Consider the following 27,237-nt stretch of genomic DNA (forward strand, 5'->3'; position numbering starts at 1 on the left):
GGGGGCAGTGGAATGTTGTTGATTCTGTAAGTAAATAAATATATTTTCACTCAGTAAATGCAGTGTCGTTGTCACCTTTTTGTTTCACCACGAATACAAATGTTAGAATATCTATCGATCGCATTTTCTGGGTGTACGCGAAGGTAAAGTAATCCAAAAGTTTTGGGAAAACTTTATCGTATAGTTTGAACAAGCTGACGGCTTTGAGCGAATGAAGCGGCGCGCAAAGCGCGTTCACGACGAGAGCGCAACATCTCATAGGAAACGACATTTCTCTGAGACACGCGCACGCGCATTCCCGTAGAAAACCAGAACTCACAAATCCGGTTGGAATTTACAAAATACAACCGGATTTACCGGATTTATTTTGTTACCCTAACCCTTCTTCCTCTGAGGCTGCTTTAAGGGGGGCGTGTCCCGGAAGTGGGCGCCAGCTGCTAGTGATCAGTGATTGGGTCGTTTGTTTGGTTATTGATTGAGTGATCTATTTGCTTGTTTCCTCATCCAGAGTGAGTCTCTGTCTTTTCATTGTATCGTCTGACCCTAATGAAAATGAAAATGAGTAACTCCACATGCTATGAAGAATTCATTTGCTTAAAACTTGCATCAGGGGGCATCATGGTGGCACAGAGGGTAGTGCTGTTGCCTCAGAACAAGAAAGTTCCGGGTTCGGTTCCTTTCTGTCTGGAGCTTGTTGGTTCTCCCCGTGTCTCTGGATTCTCTGGATTCCTCCCAAATTCATGCTATTTAGCTGAATTGGTCGCACCGAACTGTCCGTGTGAACGTGCGTGGTTGTTTGGTTTTCATGTGACCCCACGATGAGCTGGCGTCTCATCCTGGGTGTACCCATGAACAACATGAAACATGTAGCTATTAATAATAAGTAGGCTTGACAGCCAAATGTCCTGCTCTAAGTTATTCTGGTAGAAAGCGTGGCGTCTTCTTTACTACCCGGAAGGCCGTTTACGCAACGGAAGCCCAGGTGGCAGGAATGTGCTGCTGCAGGCAAAGCCGGCCACGAGCAGAACATTGCTGGCGCACGGTTCCGTCCGCTTTGCATTACGCGCTGCTATAATGGTTTATTCCGGGCAAGAACCGCTGGCGAGTCGCCGGAGGCCATCGCCGAGTCAGAAATCACGTTTAAGCAAAGGAATGAAAATCTGTTCGAGAGCGTGGCTCTGGGCGCGGACCGGCCGGTTGTGGTTGAGCGTGTGTTCCTCCATAAATGTTCCCGCGCCGCGGCGCATGCGATCGTTTCATTAGGAGAGAATTATAAAACGGATTAGTGCTTAACAGAGCAACATCAACATGCAGTACGCTCTGGAAAGGGCAGCGCAGTGGAGCAGTGGGTAGTGCTGTTGCTGGACACAAAGATGGTCCCGGGTTCCATTCCGCCTGGTGCCTTTCTGTCCAGGGTTTGCATGTTCTGCCCGTGCCTGCGTGGGTTCTCTACAGGTTCTCCAGCTTTCTGCCACAAACAAAAACACTTTAGGCGAAAAGGATTTAAGAAAATTCTGGTAGATGTGAGCGTGAGTGTTTGTCTCTGTGTGTCCCTCAGACGAACCGCCGACTTCTCCCAGTGCCAAACCCCCCCCCCCCCAGTATCGTCAGCTGGGACAGGCTCCAGCAGAACACGTGCACGACCCACATCTGGGATCAGCGACTGAAGTCGAGAGGATTTCCATCGTCTCGTCTTCAGCGTGAGTGAAGTACGCGGTTCGTCTCTTTAATGTTTTCCTCGAGTCATACTGGACATTCTGGACAGTTTAAAGTTCTCATTCTTCAAAGTTTTTTTCCATGTTTTTTTACTTTCTTATTGTGAATTTTATTAAGGACAAAGTATATTGTGTTGTAGTAATTTCTGGTGAGGACTTCGGGAAGATTAATGGCCATCAAATTGGCAACTAATGCCTTAATAAAACAAATAGCCGTCCATGGAGGCTGATGTGGATACCTGGAGCTATGCTTGTGTGTGAACTCCGCTACACATAGCTCTGGGAGCCAGATGTTCCTCGTGCTGTGACAATACTACCTTCAAGAGGAAGGTGAGGAGAGGGTCACAAGGCTCCCAATGATTAGCTCACAGGCCATCTGGATCAATTTATCCTGTCAGTGGACATGAGTGCGTTCACCCGGCAGCAAGAAGGAAATGCTTTTCATTCGCCCTTGTTTGGCTCAGGCTCGTCCGAGTGGATTGTTTTGTCCTTTTTAGGAGCCGCTGCTCTTGACTTGAAGCACAAATCTTTTTCATTTCAGAAGCTTTGAAGTCGAGGGATGATATGTGGATGCTAAGCAGAGCATGTACGGCCCTCTCTGTCTGCTTTTGGTGAGAGTCTGACCTTTGAGCCTCACAGAAGCAGTGGTGACAGTTGAAAAACCACGACACCTAGTGGCTGAACCTTAAACTGCAAGATCAGACTGTGAAGGAAGTCCTCAAGTGTGACAGGCAGTGTGTCGTCCGTCCAAATACAAGTATACAATATACAAGGTGTGTATTTGCACCGTATTCTTCATTGAAATTACTTTGTGATGTCTTTAAATCTCACTTTTGTTTTTTTTATCTGTCTTCTTTACTAAAGTAAGGACATCATGACAGTTTTAGGAAATATAATTAAACATTATTTTTATAAAACAAGTTCAACCGTCGCTTTAACGGTAAAGAATGTTGGAAAGAGAAGTTTAAGGACAAGGTTGAGAGAAATTAGTGATTTGACATGAGAATAAATACAGAGAGAGTGAAAAGACAAAGGAGGACTGAACACTGATCCTGTCTCAGTAAAGGAATGTCTTGCATGTCCAGATCAATCTCCAGGTACCAAGTGATTAATCAGGACAGATTAGCCCCACCCAGATACGGACCCCACCCAACAGCTGCCTGTGAACTGCTGACTGTAAAAGCGGGTGAGTTCAGCTGGGATAAGAATCGAGCGCAGTGTGAGAGAGTCTGCGGTAAAAAGGAGATGAATGAAATAGAGGAGCATCAGTTCAAGAGAAGACGACAATCCAGGAGATGCTGAAGAGGGAGAGGAAGAGGAGGCGAAGCTTTGGTGACTCGGCGATATGTTACGCTGCTAGTCTCTCTCTCTCTCTCTCTCATGTAACGGTGTGTCTCCGACACAGAGGAGCGTTTGGGGCTCCCTGATTCCCACGCCGGGCAGCAGGCTGGCTTTGTTTTAGATACCAGTCTCCCCAAACACCATTAAGCTGATAGTTAACCACTAACTGCTGTCTCGCCATTGACCTCATGGGTCCAATGAAAACATCTTTCTTGTGCAGCAGAGAGAAAACCTCGAACTCTTACGAGATGCCGCGGTACAACGCGTTGTTGCCTAGCAGCAGGGAGAATGGGACGTGGGCTCTTCAGATCGCAGTTTCACAAAGTGCAGTCTGTGTGGCGTAATCAACGCGGAGAAACATTTACGCTGCCAAAAACACGAACGGCGGTTTATTTCAATGCTTCCACCGTTGAGCAGCTGTCGAACCCAACGCCAACGTGCATGGAGTCATGAGGCCTGTGACGTGTTCATAGGCGTTCCGGTGAAGTCCCGAAGTACCACGATAGTTAAATGTCCTAAAATGACCTTTCATTTTTTCCTTCTTCCCATTGCTCTAGAATTCTACAAAACAAGACCATGAAATTAGTAGAACATCCTCGTTGTGAAAAACGAAACAAAGAGAAGGCAAACGTTCTGGGCCAAAGTCTCAAGATTCCCACATTCTCATGGCCGAGCTTGCAGTTGCCCCCCCCCCCCTCTGGCTGGACTGCTGTTTTGAATTCAACACCTGCTTCCTCCACTGGACGAACACCCAGCAGCGGCGAGTTGAGGTCAGGGCCTCTCAGTGGGGACACTCAAAGAAACACACGAGGACCCTGTGGAGGCGAGCCGGAACATGGACAGTGGGTCTAACGTGCAGCGTCAGTAAAACTCACGAAAATACTCAACACTCTGAAACCTGGGCTGCAAGCGTCGGAAGTATTCGGTGCATCTGCTGCAGAGCATGCGTCGCATTCATAGTGTTACTCCCTCAGTCATCATTTGAAGAAATTCCTTCAATATAATCAAATTAGTGAGCAAAATAAAAAAAGGATTTTGAGTTGAACTAAAAAAAACAATCTCATTAAAGAAGTAATCTCAAAAGTTATTTTGCAGACAAATTCTTAGTTGAGTCGAGTAAATTGTCTTTTGTTGAAAGATCTATCTGCCCCTTCTTCTCACCACAACTTTGTATCATCATAAAAGGGATTTATGTCACTAACACATACATTAAATTCATCATTACTATGAAGGACAAAGAACCTCCATAGAATAAAATGCAGCCTTTTATGCGTTTACATGTGGAACTGAAACAACGAGGAGTCGTTGTGCATTAGATGTAAATGTTACCGCCGTCATTATTTCTATGTGCTACATTAAAATAAGTCGCCTCATTATAAAAGCCGGGCCAGAACAAAGCTGTTAAAGTCCGACAGATGGGAAGCAAATGAACACGGTGGAGGCGTTTCTGTCCTGTTTTTAATTCACCTTAAACATGGAGCATGGTATGGAGAATTTGATGAACAGATGGGTTTAATTACAAACATTTGGGAGCAATAAAAGCCATAATTTATCACCTTAGTAACAATGAAAGACAAGCGCACACGTGGAAGCATTCAGAATCCTACGGATTGTACCAGAATGTCCATGAATTCACATATTTTCCTCACTCGAGACCTTTATTGTCTCTTTGGCACCACACAGAGTGACAAGCTACTCAAAACAGCGCCTTAGATCCGTTCATACTCGACCCGGGAATACCTCGCCTGTGCTGCAGACAGACGGGGACGGGGGGGAGATGCCCGGACAGGAGCCCTTCTGTTTGTGGAAGGAACCACCAAACGTCTGAATCCCAAGGCCGGGCCTCTAGGGCTGGGCAGGAAATGATGTCAAAGTCAGATGCTGATGCTGATAAGGTTGCCCTTCTTGGCCAAGTGAAACTAGAAATGGATAATCATCTTCCCTGCTTTCATCTTACCCGATCAAAACGTTCCTGAGTCATGTGAGATGCATGTTTGGGTGTCGGCCGAGAGCCGGGTGACCTCGATCAATTATTATTGCTGAGTGCGCTGAGTAAAATAACCCACAGCTCGCAAAAGTTAATGGATGTGGACTCGGTGAGAAAATAACTCAAGTAGTGGATCCAAGAAGTGCAGTGGGGGGGGGGGGGGGGGGGAGCATTTTGTTGTGTGTCCGTCCGCTCGTGGTGAGTCACACCTATGCTGTTGTGTCTAAGTGAATGCAGGAGGTGATGGTTTTCGGTAAATCACCGAAGGGGTCCTGTTCGCTTGCTGCAGGGGTCTTGCACTCACGTGAAAGGAATTAGGCAAGGAGGGAGGGACGGGTAAGAGTAAGCCCCCTGCTGTGTTTGTGTGTGAGCGCACGGAATGTATCCGTTTATGTCTGGCTTCACACACCTCGATGGGATTGATTCCATGGGAATGTTTATACTGTTACTTGATGAACCCTTGTGGGCGTGTGCTCAAAACCGGCGTCCGTCCCCGTGCACATCATGTCTGCTGTGAAGTGTACTCACCTGACTCAGAGGAGAGAGCAGCCCCTCCACCCCCCCCCCTGCCGTGCGACGTTTAGATCTCCAGCTCATCTGGTTTGAATGAAAGACGGATCAGAACTGAATGGCGGGCCGCCGCCGCCCACTTTCATCCGTTTCTGCTGGGCAGACAGGCAGGATTGGTCTGGACCTTGACAATGAGCAAAACAAAAGCAAACACAGACCGTCTTTCTTTCCCATGAATCTGTGTCACAGGACGGAGCGCGACCGATACAAAGGCAGAATCAATATTATTGGTTGATTTGAGCTCAGAATGCCGGGAAATAAGACAGAATAATAAACGTCCAGAGATGAGTTTGAGGTCATTTACAGAAAGTTCTGCAATGAGCTCCGACAACTTTATTATTTACAGTTTCTTTTTTTCTTTTTTACAGAATTGAGCTGTTTTGCTGCACCAAATAAAATGTTTGTTGTAACTTCCGGATGAGGCCCCTGTGGAAAGTGCTGATAAGCTAACTGAGCAGGAACTTCCCCAAATCACAGATCCAAGTAGCAACGAGAAAGTTTTCATCCATAGATCAACAGAAACAGAAGGGGGTTAGCAGACAGCTAAAAACGGAGCTAATGCGAAGGGCCGAGTGAAAATGAACAATTATTCCAATTTCTATTTCAAGGTGACTTCAGTTGATTTGTTGTGAATAAAACTACCGGTACATGCAGTCTGCACCAGCTCTTGGTGCCCGTTTGAAACTCAAAGTATTTCTGTCCTGTAATGAGGATGTAAGGAGGTCTGAAAAACAACAAACATGTCACGCACGTTACCCTGAAAGAGAAATTAGCATGGATTTCTCTCTGTGGCAGAAAAGCATGTTAGGAATGTTCGACAGACTGCAGTTTCTGGGAAACCACAAACCCAGAGAGGCGGAGGCTTCCGTTCCGTTTCCGTTTTCACCTGCTGAAAAGAGCCAGAAGAAACTTGTGATTAAAAACGAATCTGGTTTGTGTGTGATGTGCCGCTGATGGAAATATGAATGGGCTGCCTGGCATTTGGATGAGCATGTCTGCGCCACCTCGCTCACGCCGGTCCTCTCATCCGTGGACGACTTCACCTCTCGCTGCTGCAGCTCTCCCCGTCTGTACGTCCTCCAGATCCAGATGCAAAGCCGAGGTCAGTGGGGGCACCGCCGCGTTCCCGGGGACTGAGCCGTGGGTATGACGGCACCATTTGGAGGCCTGCTGTTGGGTTGAGACCTCTGTAGGGAAGCCCCCCCCCCCTCTGCTGTCTCCCTTTGATGCCAATCAAAGACTGGGCAGTCTGCCGGCAGACATGAGAGAGACATGAGGAAGACAGTGGAAATCTATAAGGGACAAGAAAGAGAGAGAGAGAGACTGACGGAGTCTTCTAAAAGCTTCCAGTGATTAAAATAGAAAGAAAGAGGCCAGAACGAGGGGCTCTCTGAAGTCATGAGTGTGTGTGTGTGTGTGTGTGTGATCGGGTTTGTTTTTCTGTATGTGAATGGCAGATTACACAGGAATGTACGCATTGTTTCAAGCAGCAACACACTACCAGCGTCGGCGCAGGTCTCACCGGCTGCTTTTGCTTTTGCTTTTGCTTTTGTGCATCCATTTTGTGTCTTTTGTTTCACTCGTTTGCATTAGAGCCAGTGTGAGAGCAGAGAAACTCTGAAAAGCCTGGAGGGGGATTTCCTTGGAAAGGAAAAGCTTTTTCTCCTCCTCCTCTCCTTCTCCTTCCCCCATCTCCCTCTCCCTCTCCCTTTCTCTATCTCTCTCTCTCTCTCTCTCAACCCAAACATTCAGACCAGACAGAGCCAAGGAGAAGTGAAAGAGCTTTGTGATCAACAGGCAGCCTCACAACTTGTTGCTTTCTCACAGGAGCGTGGAAAGTCTCAGAAGAATGGAGATGACTTCGGCGGCTTCTCGGCCGAGGCAACTCGCTTCTGTAGCTGATGCACTCGACATGGCAAGTCTCTCAGCTCGGGATCCAGGGAGGCTGTCTGGACCGGATCACCAGGACCAGGAATGAACAAGCTTTCCGTCTAAGAGAGGAGAAACTCCTGCAGAAGCACGATGGTAACATTCCTGAGTCCTTCCTGCTCGTTGCTGCTCTCTGCTTCAGGAGTTGTGCTCCACTGACCCACTGAACAGGGCGGTTTGTCTGCTCTGGATGTGGCATTGTGTTTCTCTCTGTGGCTTTGTCAGTCGTGTGGGAATGAATTTTAAGAATCCAAACACATAAATTTAGACACTAATGCATTTTTCCCTTTTCTATTATTCAGTTGCATGATTTTCTATGTTTTTGTTCTCACACACACACACACGCACACACACACACACACACACACACACACACACACACACACGCACACACACACACACACACACACACTTGTATGAGTGTTGAGTGTTCCGGGTTATAAATTATTTGACTGCTTTGCATGTGCATGTAATAGAAGTGTCCAGTTCAGTGCTCGAAGTTCAAACAAGCTGGCTTATGTTGAAACATTTTCATCACATTAATGAACAAATGAGCCACAAGATGTGAACTTCTTCCACATGAATGATGGGTTTGTGGGAGGATGCGGCTCCTTTGAACCGAGGTTTACTGGATGCTGCTCCTACGGGAATCACAGATGAGCATGAAATAAGAGCTCAACCATATTGATGAATATGAATATGCATTGTGTTCGGCCAACTGAAACATGTCCATTCAGTCTACGCCCGTATTCACGCTTCTATTATCAGTGTATCTTTCTACGCTTTATTGGAAACAGTCAGATCCATAAACCGGATCCAAGTCTTTCAGATAAGAACAGGAAGTCAGGGCGTTTGAAATTCAAACCGTCGGGATTACAACCATGCATGATTCTGCATCTAAGGTCCAGGATTACAATGCCGTGTTGGACCTGCTTCTAACTACAGTAAACACCCCCCCCCCCCCCCGACTTGCCAGTGTGGACTGTGTTTGCATATCGTCTGTGTGCAGAAGGCATCAAGAGTCCTTTATTTGCCTGCAAGGTCAAGAGCCTTTCCCGTTCGTTGGGCAGCAAACATGGTGCAGATTCTATGAGCCTTTCAAAGACGCAGAGCGACTGTGAGAGTTGATCTTGGGTTTCAGATGTGCTCTAGTCTTGTCAAAACATGTTTAGTTTGTGTGTCGCAGGTTTTTCTGTGATTTATAGGAAAAGGTCATGTTTTGTCTGCTGGACACGCTCGCTTGAACATACGCGGGATGCTCACCAGGGACTTCTGGGATCACATCTCATCTTTATGCTTCCTGCCCACCGCGTCGCCGGCTGTGACATCATCTGGGCAGGCAGGGAACAGCAGATATTGGCTCTGTGGAGCCGCAGGAATCGAATGATCTCAAAATGATATCCGAAGTATTTCACCTTTTCATTTGTTATTGATTCATTCCAGTGTTTCATTCATCAAGTCAAAGCGCTGATAACAGCCAGAACCGTGTCTTCGGTGTGTTTATTAGCTGTGCAGCACAGAAGCGGGTGCAGAATGAGCAGCAAGATTGTGGTGTTGGTGGTGTGAGAGGAAATGTCTGAGCAGCTGTGGGTCATCGTGTAGGTCAGTTATCAGCTCGCATCGCCTCGAGACACGCTTGTCTTTCCCCTCCGGACTGGGCCGAGAGTTTTTAACTGTGCTGGAGAGCTGGAGGAGGGTGTGTGTGTGTGTGTGTGTGTGCCACTTTTGGATTTGACTGTACGGTTTTTAGCTTTTGAGGAAACTTTCTATATTCATGATATTTAACATTCAACTATTATTAAGCCGCACTCGTCCCTGTGGGAAAGCCGGGTTCACGTACCTGCCGGTAGTCCCATCAGGCATTGGGTAATCCAGACTAGAATGGAAGCATTGTCCCAGAGCTCAGTGATTCAAATCTTATATTTCATAATATTGAGTGTGCAGCTGGGAGGCAGAGAGAGAGCGCGAGAGAGAGAGAGAGGCACATGGTTTTATTTATCATTGCTCATCCTTTGCAGGTTCGGATTGGATTAATGAGTAACTTGTGGAAACCTCAACCCGGTTTAAATGGCCTCACAAACGCAGCTCGACTTCTTCCCAACAGGAGCCGTTGACCGTTCGGCGTTCTGTTGCACTCGCTGGGCTTTCTTACGGCTTCCGAGGAGCGTTTGAACTTTCATGTTCCTTTCGGGGATTTAATCCAGCCTGGCTGGACGGAGCCCTCTGGATTACGTACACAAAGACAACACGCTGTTCAAACGGAGACGCTGGGCGTTTGAAGAGGGGAGGGAATAAATGAGAGATGAGGGTAGCAGCCTTGTGATTGTGACATCACTAAGACTTGATCAAGATTAGCCAATCGTCAACTTCTCGCCTTTTGTTGTTGTTGTTTTGTGGTTAAATTAGCCATAAACAACCCACAATCTGCACATGGACATGATTGACTTTACTCACACTCAGTTTTTCCCTTGATGAATGGCTAAAGCGTTCCTTTGTTACCCCCCCCCCCCCCCCCTGCTGTGGTTGAGTTGTTGGTCTGTCATCAGAGACTCTGTCCATACATGCAGAAATCAGGAAGCCTCTGGGATTTACCGGCAGCTATTGACTGAGCTGACACTTCTGTTTAAACTCTGACGTTTGCCTGGGGGGTGGGATGCCAGACCGCGTTACGATGATCAGGTTGTCAAAAATAGATAAATGTGATGACCGGTCAAGGTGTAGCCGTCTGGTCAGCTTACCTGAGCCCGTTTCACTGACGGCACAGATGCACACTTTGCTTTACACATCTCGACAGCTTCTTGCTTATAGGCTCAAATCTGGGTCCCGACTTTATTTGGTCAAAGCCCAAGGCAATACAAAGACAGCTGCAATTATCAGCTTAACTCTCACTACTGCTTAAACCTGCCGGGGGGGCTGAAAGCTGGACGAGACAAAGCAGGAGTGAATCTTTACAACAACTGCCTATTGTCCACACCAGCACGTCAAACAATGATCTTTGCTGGAGAGATTCTCAAGAGACTGCACCGGAAGAAAGCGAGCAGCGAGGGAATCTCCTCGTGCTGAATGCGGAGGCGGCCGTGGAACGGGCTCGTCAGCCGGACATTGTTCACGCTGCTCTCTCTCGACAGGTCGAGATAAAAGTTCAGGACTTTTCAGGACTCCTCACTGGCTGCCTGGGAGGAAGTGCCAAAAAAAACCAGGCAGCAACTGCGTGCCAGCCAACCAGACATAAACACAACAACGCAAAGACAGGAGAGCAGATACTGGGTGACTGTCTGTGGGTTCTCAAACGGTGCTGGACAGATCGCTGGGAAACGGGCAGCGCTGGTGGTGCAGAGCGAGTGGCTTGTAGCAACAGGGTAACCGTTGTACCCGCACTACCCTGGACAAGGAAAAAAAACCTTAACCATTAGGAATACTAAATACCGGCTGGTGCTTGGTTTGTAACCGCACGGCTATCTAAATCACTATTTCTAATGGTTTACAACCTCTTCCACTTTACACCCCCCCCCCCCCCCCCCCAAACAAACAGTTTCACTCACACACAGCCACCGTTTGTTGTGTAATTGCTGGGTTTTATTTTTTATTTAAGAAAGCAGCATTTTCTGGGACTAAAGGTTTGTCCGAGGAAACAGAGGAACTCTCGACGCCGGCTGCTTAGCCTCACTTCATCCGACTGAACTGCTCAGCAGCGCTTTGTAAAATCTCAAGAGGCTCTGACTCATGAGTATCACTTGTCCCGCCACCCACAGAGAAGCGCTTCGTTCGGTGGGGGGGGGGGGGGCTTTTTACCTTATTTGTTTTCAGAGGTTTGCCGTCCAATCATTTCATGGAAGCATCAATAAAAATATGCAAGCTTTCATCCGTAATCGCTCCAAACTATTCCTTTTCAAAGACAACTTGCACAGAAGGAAATCGAGCGTCTCGGTCTTGCACAGTCATTTCATAGATTTGTGCTGCATTGTGCATGACCTCGGGTTTATCTTTGAGGAATACAAAGTGAACCGGCTGCAGTCAGCTCAGAGCAGCTGTGATGAATCACCTCTCAGCGCCGCCACGCTTTTCTCTTCTCCATTTCCTAATCTATTGTGACAGATGTGCACAAAGGAAGCATTCTCTTCCACTGAGGGCACCCAGCGTCTACAATAGATATAAAAGCTGCTGATTAGCATGAGCTAATTTTAGAGGTAATTCTCATGCGTGATTTGAGCAAAATCACTTTTTAATCCAACAACACTAAAGGTTTAGCTGCCGAGGCAAAGACTAAACAAAGCGGTGCCGGTTGAGTGCTTTGCTGGTTCATGTCGGGACCTCTGCCAAGGTTCGTTTGTCTGCAGGATTTCAGAACATGCTAATGTTAACTGTTTATATACGGTTATATATGTGTATATATTTACAAAAACCTTTTATCGAGGACCAAACATTTTATTGTGTGTGTAAAGTAATATCTATTTAATGAAAGGGCTCAGACTAATCTCAACGCTGTGTTCAATGACATCAGACAAAGCCAAATCCAAAAGTAAAAAAAAAAAAAAACTACACAGGAAATGCCACAATGAACTGGCACAGAAAGGAAGGCGGAGCCGGAATCAATACATTGAAGCTACGCAAGCCGCAGGTGATCAGGCGATCCGGCCAATCACAGGCCAGGGAGAGACACGAGGAGCGGCGGGGCGGGTTGGAGAGGAGAGGGATGTGAGTCCAAAAAACTCAAGAGGAAACATATGTAAATGAAATTAGAACAACCTAAACAACCTCAGGAGGCCTCGGATGAACTCGGGGGGGGGGGGGGGGGGGGGGGCGTGTTACCCATGAAGAAGCAGCCGAAGGGTGGCGCTCCTCCCCCACTGGAGAGAGCGGCGTGGGCGAGTTCTAAAAACAACTGGAGTTGAACTGGGATCATAGCAATGAGCAAAGACCACTGTTCTCAGAGAAGCAGCACATTAATGGTGAACGAGTCGCCGGAGTCACGCATTTGTGTTTCCACGCTACTGTCAGTGAAAGTGTCCCGTATCATGGAGGAACCAATCACTTCCCCAATGGCTGGCGGTTTGACCCAGCAGCATGTGTGTTCACACAGAACTCCACGTTGTGTGTGAATGAATAAAGGACTTCGAGCTTCTAATCCTGGACCTCCTCCTTCATCTGGATTCACTTCAAAATGGATGAGACAAGTTTCATGACAAAGCCTCGAATCAAAGTGGACTCAGGGTCCCTGCAGAATCTTGCAGAGAGTTCTGGGTCAAAAATGATGATGATGATGATGCTGCTGGGCCGATGAAGGAGTAGTGTCCTTGGTGTACTCCTGCTCTCTGCATTCTCAACGATTCCTGACCCCGAGGTGTTTTCCTAAGAGTCCCGGCGCTCACCAGTGTGAGCTCTTTGAAGCTGCTGTGCTTGTGTTTAGCCTGGACCAGCCTCTGGTCCTCGTTAGGCCGTCAAACTAAATGAGGAAGGGGCTAGAAGAAGCCTCCTGTTGTGCTGGGGGAGGGGGGGGTTAGCACAGAAGAGCATTGTGAACTGATTGCATGAAGCACACCAGCTGCGGTTTGAGATGAAAACCCGTCCCGAGCCAAAATAAGCATCGAGTGCATATTTGTGACTCGCAGCTAACGTGAATATTACTCCCGCCCCGCGTCTTTTCATTCCAAAGACATTTATCTGTCGTCATATACTAATTCTTTTTGTCATTTCATATACGGTGCAATCTGACGTATAAACCCATTTCAGTATATCCTGGCCAAAGATGAAACAAGGCGGTGTTTTGGTCCGAGTAAATCATCTGCAGATCAAGTTGAGCAGCTTTCCATTCCTGCCGCTCCAAACCGAAGTCCCGCTGCAGAACAAATAGTTGCTACGAAACAAAAGGTTTTTGAATGTCAAAGACATTTTAAGGGATATTTAAAGTTCAAAAAGAACTTTCTGCATATTTCCTAAACGTTTCTTCTCAGTTTATCTTGGCCATGTAAACTTTGTTCACGCCTCTCGCCCATCAGAACCCGGACTCGTTGGACTCGTCCATCCAGAGCACCCTCTCGGCCCTCTTCCCTCCTTTCGAGGCCACGGCCCCCGTCGTCCTCGGCCAGCTCTTTCGCTCCATTGAGGAACGGTATCACGGCGATGCATTACAGTGCCTGCTGGACTTCCTGATCCCATCCAAGCACCTGCTGGAGAGCGTCCAGCAGGCAGCATGTGTGAGTATCAGCACATTTCAGGGCCTCACTCACGTCCTGTTCATGTCTTTGATGCGTCACCACCTCTTCTGTGCATTGCATAGTGGCTGCTATCTATGCCACCCTGGGTGCAGGTACACCCCCGTGGGACATGGGAGCAGGAACGGTAAAATATGTTAACAGGCTATTAAAAATACCAGCAACAATCTTTACTGAGCACTTTTCAAAACCTTAATATTAAAAGCTTCATAAGAGCAGCACAATTGAAACGGAAAATGCAGTTTGCACTAAATTCAAAGCAATTTCATTTTATTCATGAAGAACAGTTAAAAGGAAATTAAATGCTTAAGTAAAACCTGCTTTGACTCTCTAACAAAAGCATGTTAAACAGCAGGATTTAAAAGAAATGGCTGACTCGGCCAAGCTGACCTCCTTCAGCAGGATCATTCGGGAGCCTCGGGGCCCTAAATGTCCCCCTTCATCTTCCGACAGGCTCCTGGAACAGATGAAAGATCTCGTCCCGAGATCCTCAAATTGTGCCTTTTTGCAAATAACAGCACTAAAAGCTTGTGAAAAAGTAAATATATTAAAAGCTGTCCTAAAATACTATCTTGAGAACTAGTGCGAAGAAGCTGAAACTGGAGGGACGTGATTCCGTCTCTTGGTTCTCGCAGCCGTCTCCAAGACGCTCTGGGGCTGATCGATTGAATTTTAATTCAGGAAATGAAAATTCTGTTGCAGTATTATCTTTGTGAAGTTGTAAAAGTTGCAAACAGCATTACTCTGACACGCTGCTCCGGCTCTTTCCTCTAGGCTGGCTACTCTGATGTGCTTTTTCGCTGTGAAGGCTGGCCTCTGTGTCTCCGTGATAAAACTGTCATCCAGTTGGCTCCTGTGAACCCGTTGCTGTTGCGTCCCGGAGACTTCTATCTCCAGGTGGAGCCTTTCGGGGATCAGGCAGCTCGCATCGTGCTGAAAAGTTTGCTGGTGGAGGACTGTCGAGAAGTGGAGGAGACCCCCGTCCCAGAGACTTCCTATCCCTGTATCTTCACAGAAGAATGGCTGCAGGACATTAACGAAGGACGGCAGGGAACGCCCCTGTCCCGCTGCTTGCTTTGCACAGATCAAGGAGTAATCAAGTTGCCTTGGGCTAAAATTGCCATTCCAGAGTTTTTAGACAAGCCCAAGATCCTGACAAATGTTCACGAAGCTCCTCCTGAAGCAAAACACATCTCAGTTCCCTCCCATTTCAGCTCCTCCACGCTCCCAGTGGAAGCCATTTTCCTTCCCTCAAAAGACCGGATGTCTGCCTCTTTGAGACCTTTGGACTGTTCTTCCAAACTTGTCAAACTGAAGCATGAGAGGCGAACCTCCAAGTCATGCTCCAAGCCTTTAGTCAGACCCGTCGGCTGGGTTTCCCCGAATACGTGGGACAGCCAAGATGCATATCAAGAGAGTGAGGGTGATTATGTAGACCTTGTTGATATCTACAAAGGGAAACATGGAGGCAGCCGCGTAAACCCAGCTAATTCAGGTTTGTGCCAACCCGCCAGGCCAGCTCCGCCCACTTTGTGTGGAGGCGGCGCTCCCTGTGGATGCACGCTTCAGTATGTGGAGAAGCCTTGTGCACCATGCAGCCAGAGAAGGATGGGGCACGAGCCCGATGATCCAGACTCAAAGGGTCGGTACAGAGAGTCGTATGTGGCAGCGCTGAGGAACCCGGTTCCTTTTGAGAGAGGGGGCGTCGACCTCCTGGCTGCTCTGGGGGACGTTGGCCTTTGTGAGGCGGAAGAGCTAAGCTCAAAGGGTGCATCCAGGCCGAATAGAAATCGCTGCAGCCACTGCAATAAGCCCTCGATGAGTGATGAGCCCTGGCAGTGCTGTCGACCGACGCCGGGCAGCCGACAACCTCACCCCAAAGATCATCCGACAAGTTTTGAGTTGGAGAACCTCATGAAGGAACCGCCTGTGGTTTTAAAATCAACCCCTGGTTTGAGTCACTCTCAGAAAATTCAGATGAAACTTATTTCCCACCAACCCGGAGCGAGTCCCGGTGTACCGGCAGGGTCCGATTCGTCCTTGGAAAACTGTGATGGAGACATAAAACCTGATGCGATGGCAGAGGACGTGAAACCGTCTGGGAAACACAAAGCTAAGGTCCGGTCTCTGTCCAGTGTGTCGGAGACTTCTAAAGGAAGCCCGCCTCTCTACAAACTCAACAACAGGAGCTACAGCGACATCTGCCCTGAAACAATCACCGACATGATGCAGTGCGAGAGGAGCGAGCTCTCGGATCAGGCGACTCGGAGGCTGGAAAGACGCAAGTCCCCGAAAAACGGTACGCAGAGTGGACCAATCGGGACTGAGCGTTTAGACGCAGCTTTCATTCTCTTTTCATTTGCTCTCTTGTCTTTCTCACGCACCTTAAAACGTTTGTGCATCATCCTCACTCCACACGCAGACTTGTATTATGGTCTGTTGCTCGGTGGTCACAGGACTGCTGACCAAAACAGACTGCTTGAAACACAACCCTGACCCTTGCATGCTGGAGGGAGTGCGCTCCACTGAGCTCCGCAGATTACCGGAGCTCTTTAGCAAGGGGGTCCAGAGCTCAGAGATCAGGCCTGAATGTCGTCCTCCCATCGCTGTCTGCATTCTACAACAGCATGGCTTCTTTCATGTTCCTCCCATCAAACAGGAAGTGAACTAAAGCACCACGGTGCACCCCATGAAAGAAAGGACCTAAACATTGGGTGTGTAGAAACAAGCGATAACAGGGAAGAAGGAGGCTTCTGTGGGCTGGGGGGGGGGGCTCATGTCTCATGTCATGATGGGGTCTCGTCTGACATGCTTGTCATGGACTATTAAAGTAGTAAAGATAAAGAGCACAGGCGATGCATTGTTGACTCTAAGCAGAGATTTCTGAAATCACAGTATTTTGAAACAGGAATCACCAAATAAGGACGGTTGATTTAAACAGGCAAAGGTTGTTTGATCGGCTCCAAAGCTGATGTGAGCTGTTGCTCTAGAAACATATGGAGGATTACATTGGAGCACTTTCAATAAATAAATCAATCTGATTGATAAATTCAGAATCAGTCGTTTCAAGCAATGCTGATTTTGAGTTGGACAGCAGTTTCCCAGGAGCGGGCCCCGCCTGATATAAAAGCTTATTCTATACCACATAGTTTCTGCCACGACATCAGAATTTAGAGTTCCCCACCTGCCGAATCATGCTAACTCCTGCTTAAGAGAAACGCACAGCCCTCCCCAAAAAGCAGCATTTCTGATAATTATCCTTTATCTTTTATTGTGTGACATCAGATGAGTTTGTACCAATTGACCAGCAGGCTTCCTTACTTCGTCAGGTGACGCCGCCGCCGGCGCCACCACAGAGGAACCAGGCTCCAAACTCCAAATCTCAAGGACAGAAAAACCTTCAACATGTTCTGACACTCGGGAGTCTCCAGAAGCCAAAGAATCAAGTTTCAGAAGCATCAGTGCTCTAATTGAACTGGGCATGATCTGTCTGCCAGGTACTTTATTCGTTACACGCATTTATAAATAGTCTTGTTTGTATGTTTACTGTAGCTCGGTCTGTTAACCATGAATTAATTGTCAGAACACTCTAATTCTTTTGGAAAATAAGGTCTTAATGGAACCTTCTGACAAATTTGTAAAAAAATAATTTGCTCTAATTTATGTAATCTTTGCAAAATCCAGAATTTTTGCATGGAAAACGCAGATGCATGTTTTGGCTTGTATCTATTAACTTTTTCAGAAAAAACAAACAAACAAACTTGTGGAAGTCTTAAAATCCTGAAAGGGCATGTGTATCAAAGATGATACGTTTGGCAATAAAGGGTTAAATGTATCCCTGTTTTTGTTTAGAACGTCTATCTTTTAATTAATTTCACTACCATATGATCTGTTTGAATCACTTTGATGGTAATTATGTCACTGGTTTAAGATTTAAAATGAAATTTGAAAGCCTTTAGCAAAAACGGGGAGGATTTTGTTTTCACTAAGCTTCAAATGGAATCAATGGCAGAATCCGTGTGAATTTGTGCCATAGGGTTCACGCACTTTATGTACGGCAACATCTTCAAGCAAAATTCATCTCAGATTAGGGGCCTTGGGACAAACCTTACCTGGTGGGGTCTGAACTGTCCCCATTAAAGAATCCCTAACATGCAAAAGCTTTGTACTAATTATTTCATTACGTTTTCCTCTGTCCCTCAGGCAGCAGGGACAGGACGGGCAGGCCAGTGGTGGAGGTCCACACTGACAGAAAGGAGTGGGCAAGCCCTCTCGTGTCAGCCCAGAGTGTCTGCGACTTACTGCTGTACTTACACTCCATACCAAGGTACTGAAAAAACACCAATCATCGATATATTTATAAAGTTATTAGTTTGAGTAGTGCCTGTTCTGTGGAGAGGAAATCAAGTTATTGGCTCAAATCCCTGAACATTTTGTGTAATAAGATTTAAAACCACAAGAGGGCAGCAGATTATCATTCATCATGCGTCCTGCGTCCAAAATGGGCTTTAATTAAATGGTCTACTTTCGCATCAAGTCAAGTGATCCTTTATTGATCCCTTTCTTAACCATACAAACGAATAAACAATTGTAAATGCAGAATCACAATGTTAAGCAATATTTGATAAGTATTGATTAATGATCAGCTGAAAGTTACATACATTTGTGCTTACACTGATACATTCCAAGTGTCAAATGTGTGTCAACAGGCAACTGTCAAGCCATGCAAGAGAACACCTCACCCACTCTTTGTTTGCATTGGGCTTAATGGACTCTTAAAAAAAGAAGTGCACTATGAGTAGACTTCCTCTTTCCACAGTAAGGAAACAAAGAGTCTCTCAGCTGGCTGACTTCCAAATGTGTGGTATGCAGCGCCGTGCTAGGATTAGCAGCCGTGTCTGATGAAGACTCACAGTAACACAAGAAGGGTCCCTTAGAAGGCGTCTGTGAAGGGGAACAGAATATGTGAAGAAGAGAGCATGGCTGACAGAGATACAAAGAGATATACTGATGGTAGTGCAATAAAGGAATCAGCCGAAAAGCCTCCGTGTCCGTCGTAAACGTGAGCACGTTTGAATGTGTCCTAACAAGAGTCGATGGTTTGGCAGGAAAGACATTCGAGAGCTGGGAATGACTTTGGTCATCAATGCCAGGAGGAAGCCGCCTTCGCTTCATCTCTACAAAGCCCTGCTGATGGCCCAGGTTAAAGCTACAGGCCTGCATGCACATGTCAGAATCAGCAACACACACACACACACACACACACACACACACCATTCCATTTGCGTCGTACCTACTTGACTTGATGATTTCACCCTGAGTTCTTGTTGGTAACTCCAGGAGCAGGCCCTCCACGCCGTCCACAGCGTCGTGATGCTGGTGGATAAAGACACTTGTCCTCGACCTGAAAAGCAGCCCGGCCTGCAGGTCAGAGCCGGGAACTGGATTCAGTGAGATTTGACACGAGAGCTGTGCTTCAGGCTTATCTGTGGCTTTATCTTTGTCTACAAGATGGATGTGGTGACGTCTATGAAAGCCCTCAGCAAGACAGTCGAAGCTTCTCAGCTCACTTCTGACCTGGGTGGGGCCTTCGCTTACAGTCACTCTGATTGGCTGCAATTCCATCAGGTACTGAAAGGCACGGCGTTACAGCCATTTGGAGGAGATTCACCTCAAATGAATCACGCCTGGAATCATTTATTATCTTTATCAACGTGAAGTCATAATCCGTAATTATGCAATTTTCTTTTTATTATTGTCTTTTTCTTTACAAATTCAACCGCTGATCAAAGGGAAGCTGCTGAATGTTAGCATTAGCAGCAGTGTTTCTATGGGACAGGATCCCCTCAGCTCGTTTTTCAGTTACAACAATATCATTGCTTTTTGTTTCCATCTTCATATTTTTTGTTTGTTTATTTTTCATTATTCTTAAAAACAACAACAATAACTTAGGGGTAAAATAAATACACTGTGTCCTGAAAGGAGCAAAGTCCTTTTAGACTGTCTGTGTCTGTCCCCGCTCCAGCTAGCAGCATCCCAAGTCTCCTGTCAGCCAGCGCACATCGGTACAGCTGCTGGAGCTCTGTGGCGCCCTCTAGGGGCAGAGATGCAGCACTTATTCCCCTTAGATTCATGGTGATGTATTTTAATTACGTCCACTTCTCCTGAATCATTTCAGAGACTGGTTTCGTTTATGGCTGACCTGCGAGGGGCAGACAGGCTGTTGCAGAAGGCCATCAAGAAAGTGGACGACTGCAGAAAGATGGACACTGGCCAGGTAGGAGATGCAGGCTGATGCTGTGAAGTTATGTGATTGTTATGCCCCCCACCCCCCCCCACTCCCCTCAATGCATTGCTTTTGCTGTGGCCGCTGCAGGAGGTGCAGCAATGCATTCAGGACCAAAGAGCCTCAATGAAAGAGGTCCTGCAAGACGCTCGATTGGTCAGTCTGCAAAGAGAGGGAGGGGCTGTGCTCGCAAGGATGAAAAAAGAGGACTTCAGGTTTCCACATTCTGAGGACTACAGGTATAAAGCTATAATTAATGCATCCAATCAGCATCGTAGCCCGTACACTGACATCACAGCAGCATCGTAACATGTAGAACTGCTGAGATACACGCACACACACACACACACACACACACCGTCCTGAGTAGTCCTTTATTGCTGGACTTTTACAGTAGTACATTGAATAAAATAGTGTGCTGTGAGCGAGATCTAATATATATATATATATATATATATATATATATATAAACACACAGCTGTGAAAGAGCTAACACTTCTTGCCAACAAGTGTGTTTGATTTGGGCTAAAGTTTCCATTCGATTTAGTTTATTGGTCTCATCTTCCTCGCAGAGATGCTCTCGAGTCGGCAACAAGTCTGTACAACCAGCTGGACGAGAAGCTCCACACCCTGGTGATGAGGTCGAATGAATCACTGCAGCACCTGGAGCTCCTCTTCACCCTCAGGGAGACGGAGGCCAAAATCAACACGGTACGACCGGCTCTGTTCAGCTCACAATCCCAATCGACATCAAGGTCTGATACGCTGCAGCGACATTACCGTGTGGTTCTTCCAGGCTGGGATGTGGTTCAGCACGGAAGGTGAACAGAGACTGAATGACCCTCGTGCAACAGATGAAACTCTCGAGTCCACTGAAGAGACGCTGCAGAACTTTGATGTGTTTCTCAAACGGGCAAAGGTAGGAGAACAAGATAACAAATACCAACGAGGACGTCTAAAATATATTTCACTTCACAAGAAGTTCTCCCTTTTCCCCCCTCGACGTTTTAAACTTTTAAATGCTTGAACTGTAAACAGTTGATAGCAAATCACGCTTACACGGAGGAGTAACAAGTCCACTTGACATCTTATCGTTTTTCTTAGGAGAACCAGCAGCACGCCCTTTCCATAGCGAAGGAGGCAGAGGGAATGTTTGGCAGAGGTGTCTCCAATCCGGCAGCAGATGTTTTCCAGACTCTGCTCAGCACTTTTAAAGGCAATCTGGATGATTTTATGCTGCGGGCAGAAGAGAAGTACAAAGATCTGGACGCAAAAGTGCAAATGCATCGCTTCTGTGAGCAGGTTGGTGCTCATCTCATCTACCTCATGCATGCAGTTTATCAAAACTGCCTTCTTGCCCCTTGTCTGCATATTTCTGACTGATTTATGTTAACCTTTACATTCGTAATGCTGAGACCCGCTCCCCTCTGCCATCCTAGGCGTCCTCCACGGTCAAAGAATGCAGTCGTTTCCTGGAGAAGGTAGAGCAGGGCTGCGACTCAGCTTCGACCCTGAGCACCCTCCAAATGTTTCAAGATAGATTAGGCGATGAATTCGCCACCCAGAACTTCCAGGCTCTGAAAACAAAGGTATGCGCCATGAGATCAGGGGCTCCGGGGGTGATGGGGGTGTGGAATGCAGCGTGGGTCCAGTGCCAGGAAATCAGACAGCGTCTTGAGACGATGCAGAAGAAGAAGACGAAGACGAAAGGCTCAGACAAGAACCAGATCCTACAGACTGTAGCAGACCCACAAGGGGATGGGATCGAGGAGGAGGAGGAAAGGGGTGACGTAGGCAAAAGTGAATGCCCCCCCACCCAGAAGCAAGCCACTGCTCCGCGCTCCAACAACCATCTGAGAAGGAGCAAGAAGGGCGAACCCCAAACACAGAACCGGATTGAAGCGGCTGCTGCAAATGACAAAACGACTCGTGTTCTTACACCAAACATCAACCGTCATCCAGAAAGCAAATCGAGGCCAAGAGAGCATCACAGCGAGGCGGATCTGAGGAGTACCGCCTCGGGCGACGGGGGCAGCGACTTTCCCTTTCAACAGCCATTAGGTCGCTCTTTGAGTGAGGGGTCCTGCTCGAGCTGCCGTCTGACGGCCGTCTCGTGGTTTTCACCTTTAAATGTGAGAAACAAACACTGTCAAAGCAGGACACAGCAGCCGGAGCAACATCTGCAGCCCACCCAGCATCCGTGCGTCCCCCAGAACCAGTGTTTGGTGTCAGGTGTCCGCGATGGAGAGCAGCGTGAAGGACGCACAGCCTCAACCCAGAGACCTCAAGACTTAAGGACTGCAGAGACATTGCTCACTCCAGCACAAAACAATGGCAGCAATGCTTTGTAAGTAATGTCTCCCCTCCCTCAGCTGTTCACTTAGACGCCGCCCTGCATGCACACAGCTTAGCGTGTCGGCGTGGCGCTGCTAAACCACGAAGAAATACTGTGAGAGCCACAAATGGGGAACGTCCGACAAACGATTGACTTCGGTTTCCCTGTATGTGGAGCAGGAAGCTCCGGCGGATCATGGAGGAGCTGCTGGCCACGGAGAGGGAGTACGTGAAGGCTCTGGGCTACGTGCGCGAGCAGTATCTCCCCGAGCTGGAGAGGGCGGACGTCCCTCAGGACCTGAGGGGCCAGGGGGGCAGCATCTTCGGAAACTTGGAAAGACTGCATGACTTCCACAGACTCCGCTTCACCGATGAGCTGGAGGGCTGCATGAGTGAGCCTCTCCGAGTGGGACGCTGCTTCCTGCGGCATGTAGGTGCCACGTGCGCGACGCACCGAATCACAGTTTACTGCACGTGAAGCAATGTGGCGTAGCTTATATAAATAAAAATGTTCCTCAAGCCCATTTACTGGCTTCGTGACACACCGAGCTTTTAGCAGTCTGTCTAATATTAAACTGTCACTCGGTGCTGTTCCTTCAGCGATAATGAAGACTAATGCGATTTCCTTTATCCTTTTCCTTCAGAGGGAAGGTTTTGCCTTGTATGCTCTTTACAGCAAGAACAAACCTCGGTCTGATAGTCTTCTCATCAACCACGGCCAGGTCTTCTTCAAGGTGAGACTCACTGCCGGCCTCTCAAGCACACGTGGATGTTGTTGAACAGGTGGAGAGCTCACGGCTTATCCAGGAAGTAGAGCGCCGCGTCGAGCTGGAAGTTCGATCGTCAGCTGTTTGGACAGTGTTATCATGCTGATGTTTACCTGAATGCTATTTCCGTATGTCCAACCAACATCTGCAAGTTAATGCTTACTGCAATGCATCATCATGAATAAAAGTTGCCTTTGATATTCTACTCAAAGCTAATTGCAAAAGAATTTGCAATGCATCAGAAACCTTTTGGGGGATTTCAGCGTGGACCAACGACTCGCCAGACATTTCTGCGGCTTTGCGGCTTGCAGAGCATCAACTTCTCTAATGGCTCCCTGCCTCTCCAGATATCGTGTTCATTCCACCTGCAACGCGTTTTGCTGAAGCTTGCAAGCTTCGAGAGACCAGCTCTCCAGTTCACAAACCGCGCCGTCTCTTCTCTTTGCATTCCAGCAAAAGCAGCTGAGGCTCGGGGATAAGATGGACCTGTGGTCGTACCTGCTGAAGCCCGTGCAGCGGATCAGTAAGTACAGCCTTCTGCTGCAGGACATGATGAGGGAATGTGGTGCGGGACAAAGCAGAGAGATGGCTGAGGTCAAGGCCGCTCTGGAGGTCATCCAGTTCCAGCTACGCCACGGAAACAACCTGCTGGCCATGGATGCCATCCACCACTGTGATGTAAGATGTTTGAGTTTATAAACAAGGAGGTGCAGAGTGATGCCTTCACAGCCTCTCATGCCGCGTTAGCAGAGGCGTTCATGGGAAGAGCAACAGGCACAAGCTTGGCTTTGTTATCGTTCAATAAATGACGTGAATCACGCACATTCCATTTGGCAATGCCGCAGGTAAATCACGATAAGATGAACGAAGGGAAGACGGGGAATGAGTTGCACATCTATCTTCTTTTCCATGAAATCCAAAGGGAGGTGCAGATGAGCTCAACGCCGTTAGCTGGACAGCAGAATTAAATGAAGTCATGCGGGTGTTGTGGGTCTGTGATTGGTCTGTGATTGGTCTGTGATTGGTCTGTGATTGGTCTGTGAGTGGTCTGTGATTGGTCTGTGATTGGTCTGTGATTGGTCCGTGACCACAGTAGATAACTGTCAGTTGCATTTTCCCTGGTGCTCCGCAGGTCAACCTGAAGGAGCAGGGCCAGCTGATTCGCCAGGACGAGTTCTTAGTCACATTTAGGAAAAGAAAGTGCTTCCGTCACATTTTTCTCTTTCAAGAACTCGTCCTCTTTGGCAAGACCAGGGAGACGGATGTAGGAAATGACACATACATCTACAAGCAGTCCTTCAAGGTAAATTGCCAAACATGCACGTACACAGTAATCGATGTGAAGCAGCAATAGAAGTGCTGCAATGCAAACAAGTCAATCCAAGAGAATTCATTATTGGACACGGCAGCTGTTTATCAGGAGTTTGGAAACGTGATCAAACCTTTAATATTCAGCTCGATATCACACTTTAGGTATTAATAGCGCAGACGCATCTGAACATTTCAATATGTTAAACATAAATATAAAACGACAGTGAATTACTGTCACAATTGGATCCATTCAAATGGGCACCTCTCCGTGTGCGTTTCCAAACTTCACAAGCTGCTTTCGGTGTCCTGAAGCCACCCTGCGATTGTCTCTGCTTGTGTTTAGACCTCAGACATAGGCCTGACCCAGAACACTGGTGAAAGCGGCCTGTGCTTTGAGATCTGGTTCAGGAAGAGGAAAACCCACGACACGTACACGCTTAAAGCAGCTAATCGGGAGGTGAAGCACGCCTGGACCAAGGACCTGGAGCGGATCCTGTGGGAGCAGGCGGTAAACAACCGAGGTACCAGCACGTCCATGCGAACACCAGCGGGTGCATTCTGAGTCGACTCGTTGCGTCCTTGTGTCAACATGAAGACGTTGTCTCGTCGACGCGCTGGGGGACTTTCCAGTGACCTGGTTACAGTCTTTCAGGACTGGAGACAATCAAAGGGCATCACATCACAACCGTTTCCAAATACGCACGCATGAAAGTCATCAGACCTTATCAGACCTGAATAAGGCCTGCGTGAGGCGTGCAATGCAGCGGCTTCATAATCATTCAGTCCTGATACCCATAAGCCATCAGGCCTTCATAGTGGAATAAACCGACTCTTGAAACTGGAGCCCCTCGGCTGCTTTGATCTATTCTGGGCGTCGGCCACAGACACTACAGTTACACGAATAGCAGTATTAATATCGCCGTCCACCACGTGCAGGTTTACGAGGTTTCTTTTGTGCTTTGATCAGCGGTTCGCATGCAGGAGAGAGTGTTCATGGGAATCGGAAACAAGCCTTTCATGGACATCAAGCCCAGTGACGCCGCCATTAGCGACAGAGCCATCGACTATGTGCTGATGGGAAGAGGTACGACATGCTCCCTGGTTTTCATTTTGGTGATCGGGGTCGTTTTTCCCACTTCCTGTCTTGTATGATCTCTACAGAACACAAGGCGCTGTCCTCGGTGGGATCACGTGGATCTCAGGACGGACTTCCTGCAGCCCGGCCAAAATCTGCAGGTTCAGGAAGCAGTTCGTCCTCCTCCTCGTCCTCTGGGAGGGGCTCTCTGCCCCCAGTGGGATATCTGTGTGGGTCGATGCAAACGATGGGTGCGGGAGGCATTGTAGGATACACATCTCCCCCAGGAGCTCCGGAGGAGGACGACCTGGACCACGAGAGCGGGAGCCAGAACTTACTGTGTAGGATTCAATCCAACGCGTCCTTAGCCCAGGCGACTGCCCACACTGATCTCAATCTGTCCAATGTGCACAAATGTCTTTGTTGCAGTGGACAGCTCCGAGTCCTCCGGGGACAGCGTGAGCGGTTTCAGCAGTTCCAGTCACAGCTTCCACTCTGCTATTGGAGGAGAGGTGGAGGACACGCCTTCGGTATTTGCTTCTGCCATCGTCGTTAAGGATGCGGCGATTGCTTATCGAGCTGAAGCCTCTGCAGGGATCCAAGAAAATGATCTGCCAGCATCGCCAGCGGCCGCCAAACCTGACGGCCGCCACGCCACGGCACCGTCCTGCTGCAAGGTGCGGGCCACAGCTCGTAACCAGGAACTGAGTCACATCAACGTGAAATGCAAAGTTTTATCGTCACAGATTGATTCGTCACTCACTTTTCCCACGTCAATAATCAGGCCCCGGTTGTAACATTAAAATAACGCTTTCTTCAATGTCCCAGGTTCAGGAGAGCACTGCTGGGAAATCCACAGAGGTGTGACCTGTGAGAAACGAAGGTGAGGATCGTTGTTCAGCAGCCACCTGGAGAAAGAAAGAGCGTTTCAATTCAATGATTTTATTATTTCCTTCTGCAGATTTGGAGAGAAGAGAACTAACAGACGTCCTTTTATACCCGCTGTAACTGTAATCCATTACCACTGTGTAAATAGATGCAATGTCACTGAAACAATAGCTGTGCACGTACGTACACTAAGTGTAACTAATGATGGTATTTAACAGGAAGCATTGGATGCATTTGTTCTTTTTCTTTAACCAACTGTATCTGTACATCATTAAATATTTTCATAATTGTGTATTGTACAAACACAAGAAACACGAATTAAAACATTCTGCCTGATTTGATTTCACGGCTTCAGTGTGAAATCAGCAGGTTTTTTTTATTTTATTTTACATTAAATAGTTCCTCGTCTTTTCCTGTCGTGTCTGATCATCACTTCTGACCTCATGATAACGTTTCACTTGCGAAAAAATGATTTCAGGATCAATTAGGATATTTTACACGTAGGAAAACCAGGCCTGCATTGGCAAAGCGAGGTTCTGTTATTGAGTGGGTCTGGACAGAGTTTTTATTAATCACATAGCTGAAGGAGCCAAGCGAATACTCCTCAGAATACTCCTCAGAATACTCCTCCAGCCGTGTGACTGGCTTCATCCAGAAACACATTTGAATCCAGCAGCTCTTTATTATTATTATTATTATTATTTGCTGAAACGTTTCTCATCAAACGGATCTGAAGGCATTCAAACATCCTTAAAGAGAACCGTCGTCACCATGGAAACCACAACACACGCCAAAGATAAGTTATCCGGATGAAACGTTGCC

At 47.5% G+C, this 27,237-nt stretch overlaps 1 protein-coding gene across 1 annotated transcript; it reads left to right on the forward strand.

The window, feature by feature from the left end:
• Nucleotides 1-12,353: 12,353 nt before the first annotated feature.
• Nucleotides 12,354-26,720, forward strand: LOC137915964 (pleckstrin homology domain-containing family G member 4B-like). Its single transcript, XM_068759086.1, has 24 exons — nucleotides 12,354-12,407; nucleotides 13,539-13,736; nucleotides 14,529-16,053; nucleotides 17,066-17,251; nucleotides 17,958-18,081; nucleotides 18,863-18,983; nucleotides 19,095-19,181; nucleotides 19,266-19,382; nucleotides 19,933-20,031; nucleotides 20,131-20,279; nucleotides 20,613-20,751; nucleotides 20,837-20,959; nucleotides 21,145-21,342; nucleotides 21,480-22,387; nucleotides 22,555-22,804; nucleotides 23,019-23,108; nucleotides 23,595-23,819; nucleotides 24,274-24,444; nucleotides 24,796-24,973; nucleotides 25,420-25,536; nucleotides 25,614-25,868; nucleotides 25,957-26,204; nucleotides 26,356-26,410; nucleotides 26,489-26,720. The coding sequence occupies exons 1-23, from the start codon at nucleotides 12,354-12,356 to the stop codon at nucleotides 26,392-26,394; spliced, it is 5,601 nt and encodes a 1,866-aa protein (XP_068615187.1). The 3' UTR covers nucleotides 26,395-26,410; nucleotides 26,489-26,720.
• Nucleotides 26,721-27,237: the final 517 nt, after the last annotated feature.

This window comes from Brachionichthys hirsutus, unplaced genomic scaffold (genome assembly GCF_040956055.1).
Source record: "Brachionichthys hirsutus isolate HB-005 unplaced genomic scaffold, CSIRO-AGI_Bhir_v1 contig_1438, whole genome shotgun sequence".
Classification (NCBI taxonomy): domain Eukaryota; kingdom Metazoa; phylum Chordata; class Actinopteri; order Lophiiformes; family Brachionichthyidae; genus Brachionichthys; species Brachionichthys hirsutus.

Coding starts and splice junctions, on each gene's coding strand:
- LOC137915964 (XM_068759086.1), top strand. CDS start 12,354: ATGAAGAAGCAGCCGAAGGGTGGCGCTCCTCCCCCACTGGAGAGAGCG. Junction 22,805..23,018: donor GACGCTGCTTCCTGCGGCAT/GTAGGTGCCACG, acceptor CTTTTCCTTCAG/AGGGAAGGTTTTGCCTTGTA. Junction 24,974..25,419: donor GCAGGCGGTAAACAACCGAG/GTACCAGCACGT, acceptor TGCTTTGATCAG/CGGTTCGCATGCAGGAGAGA.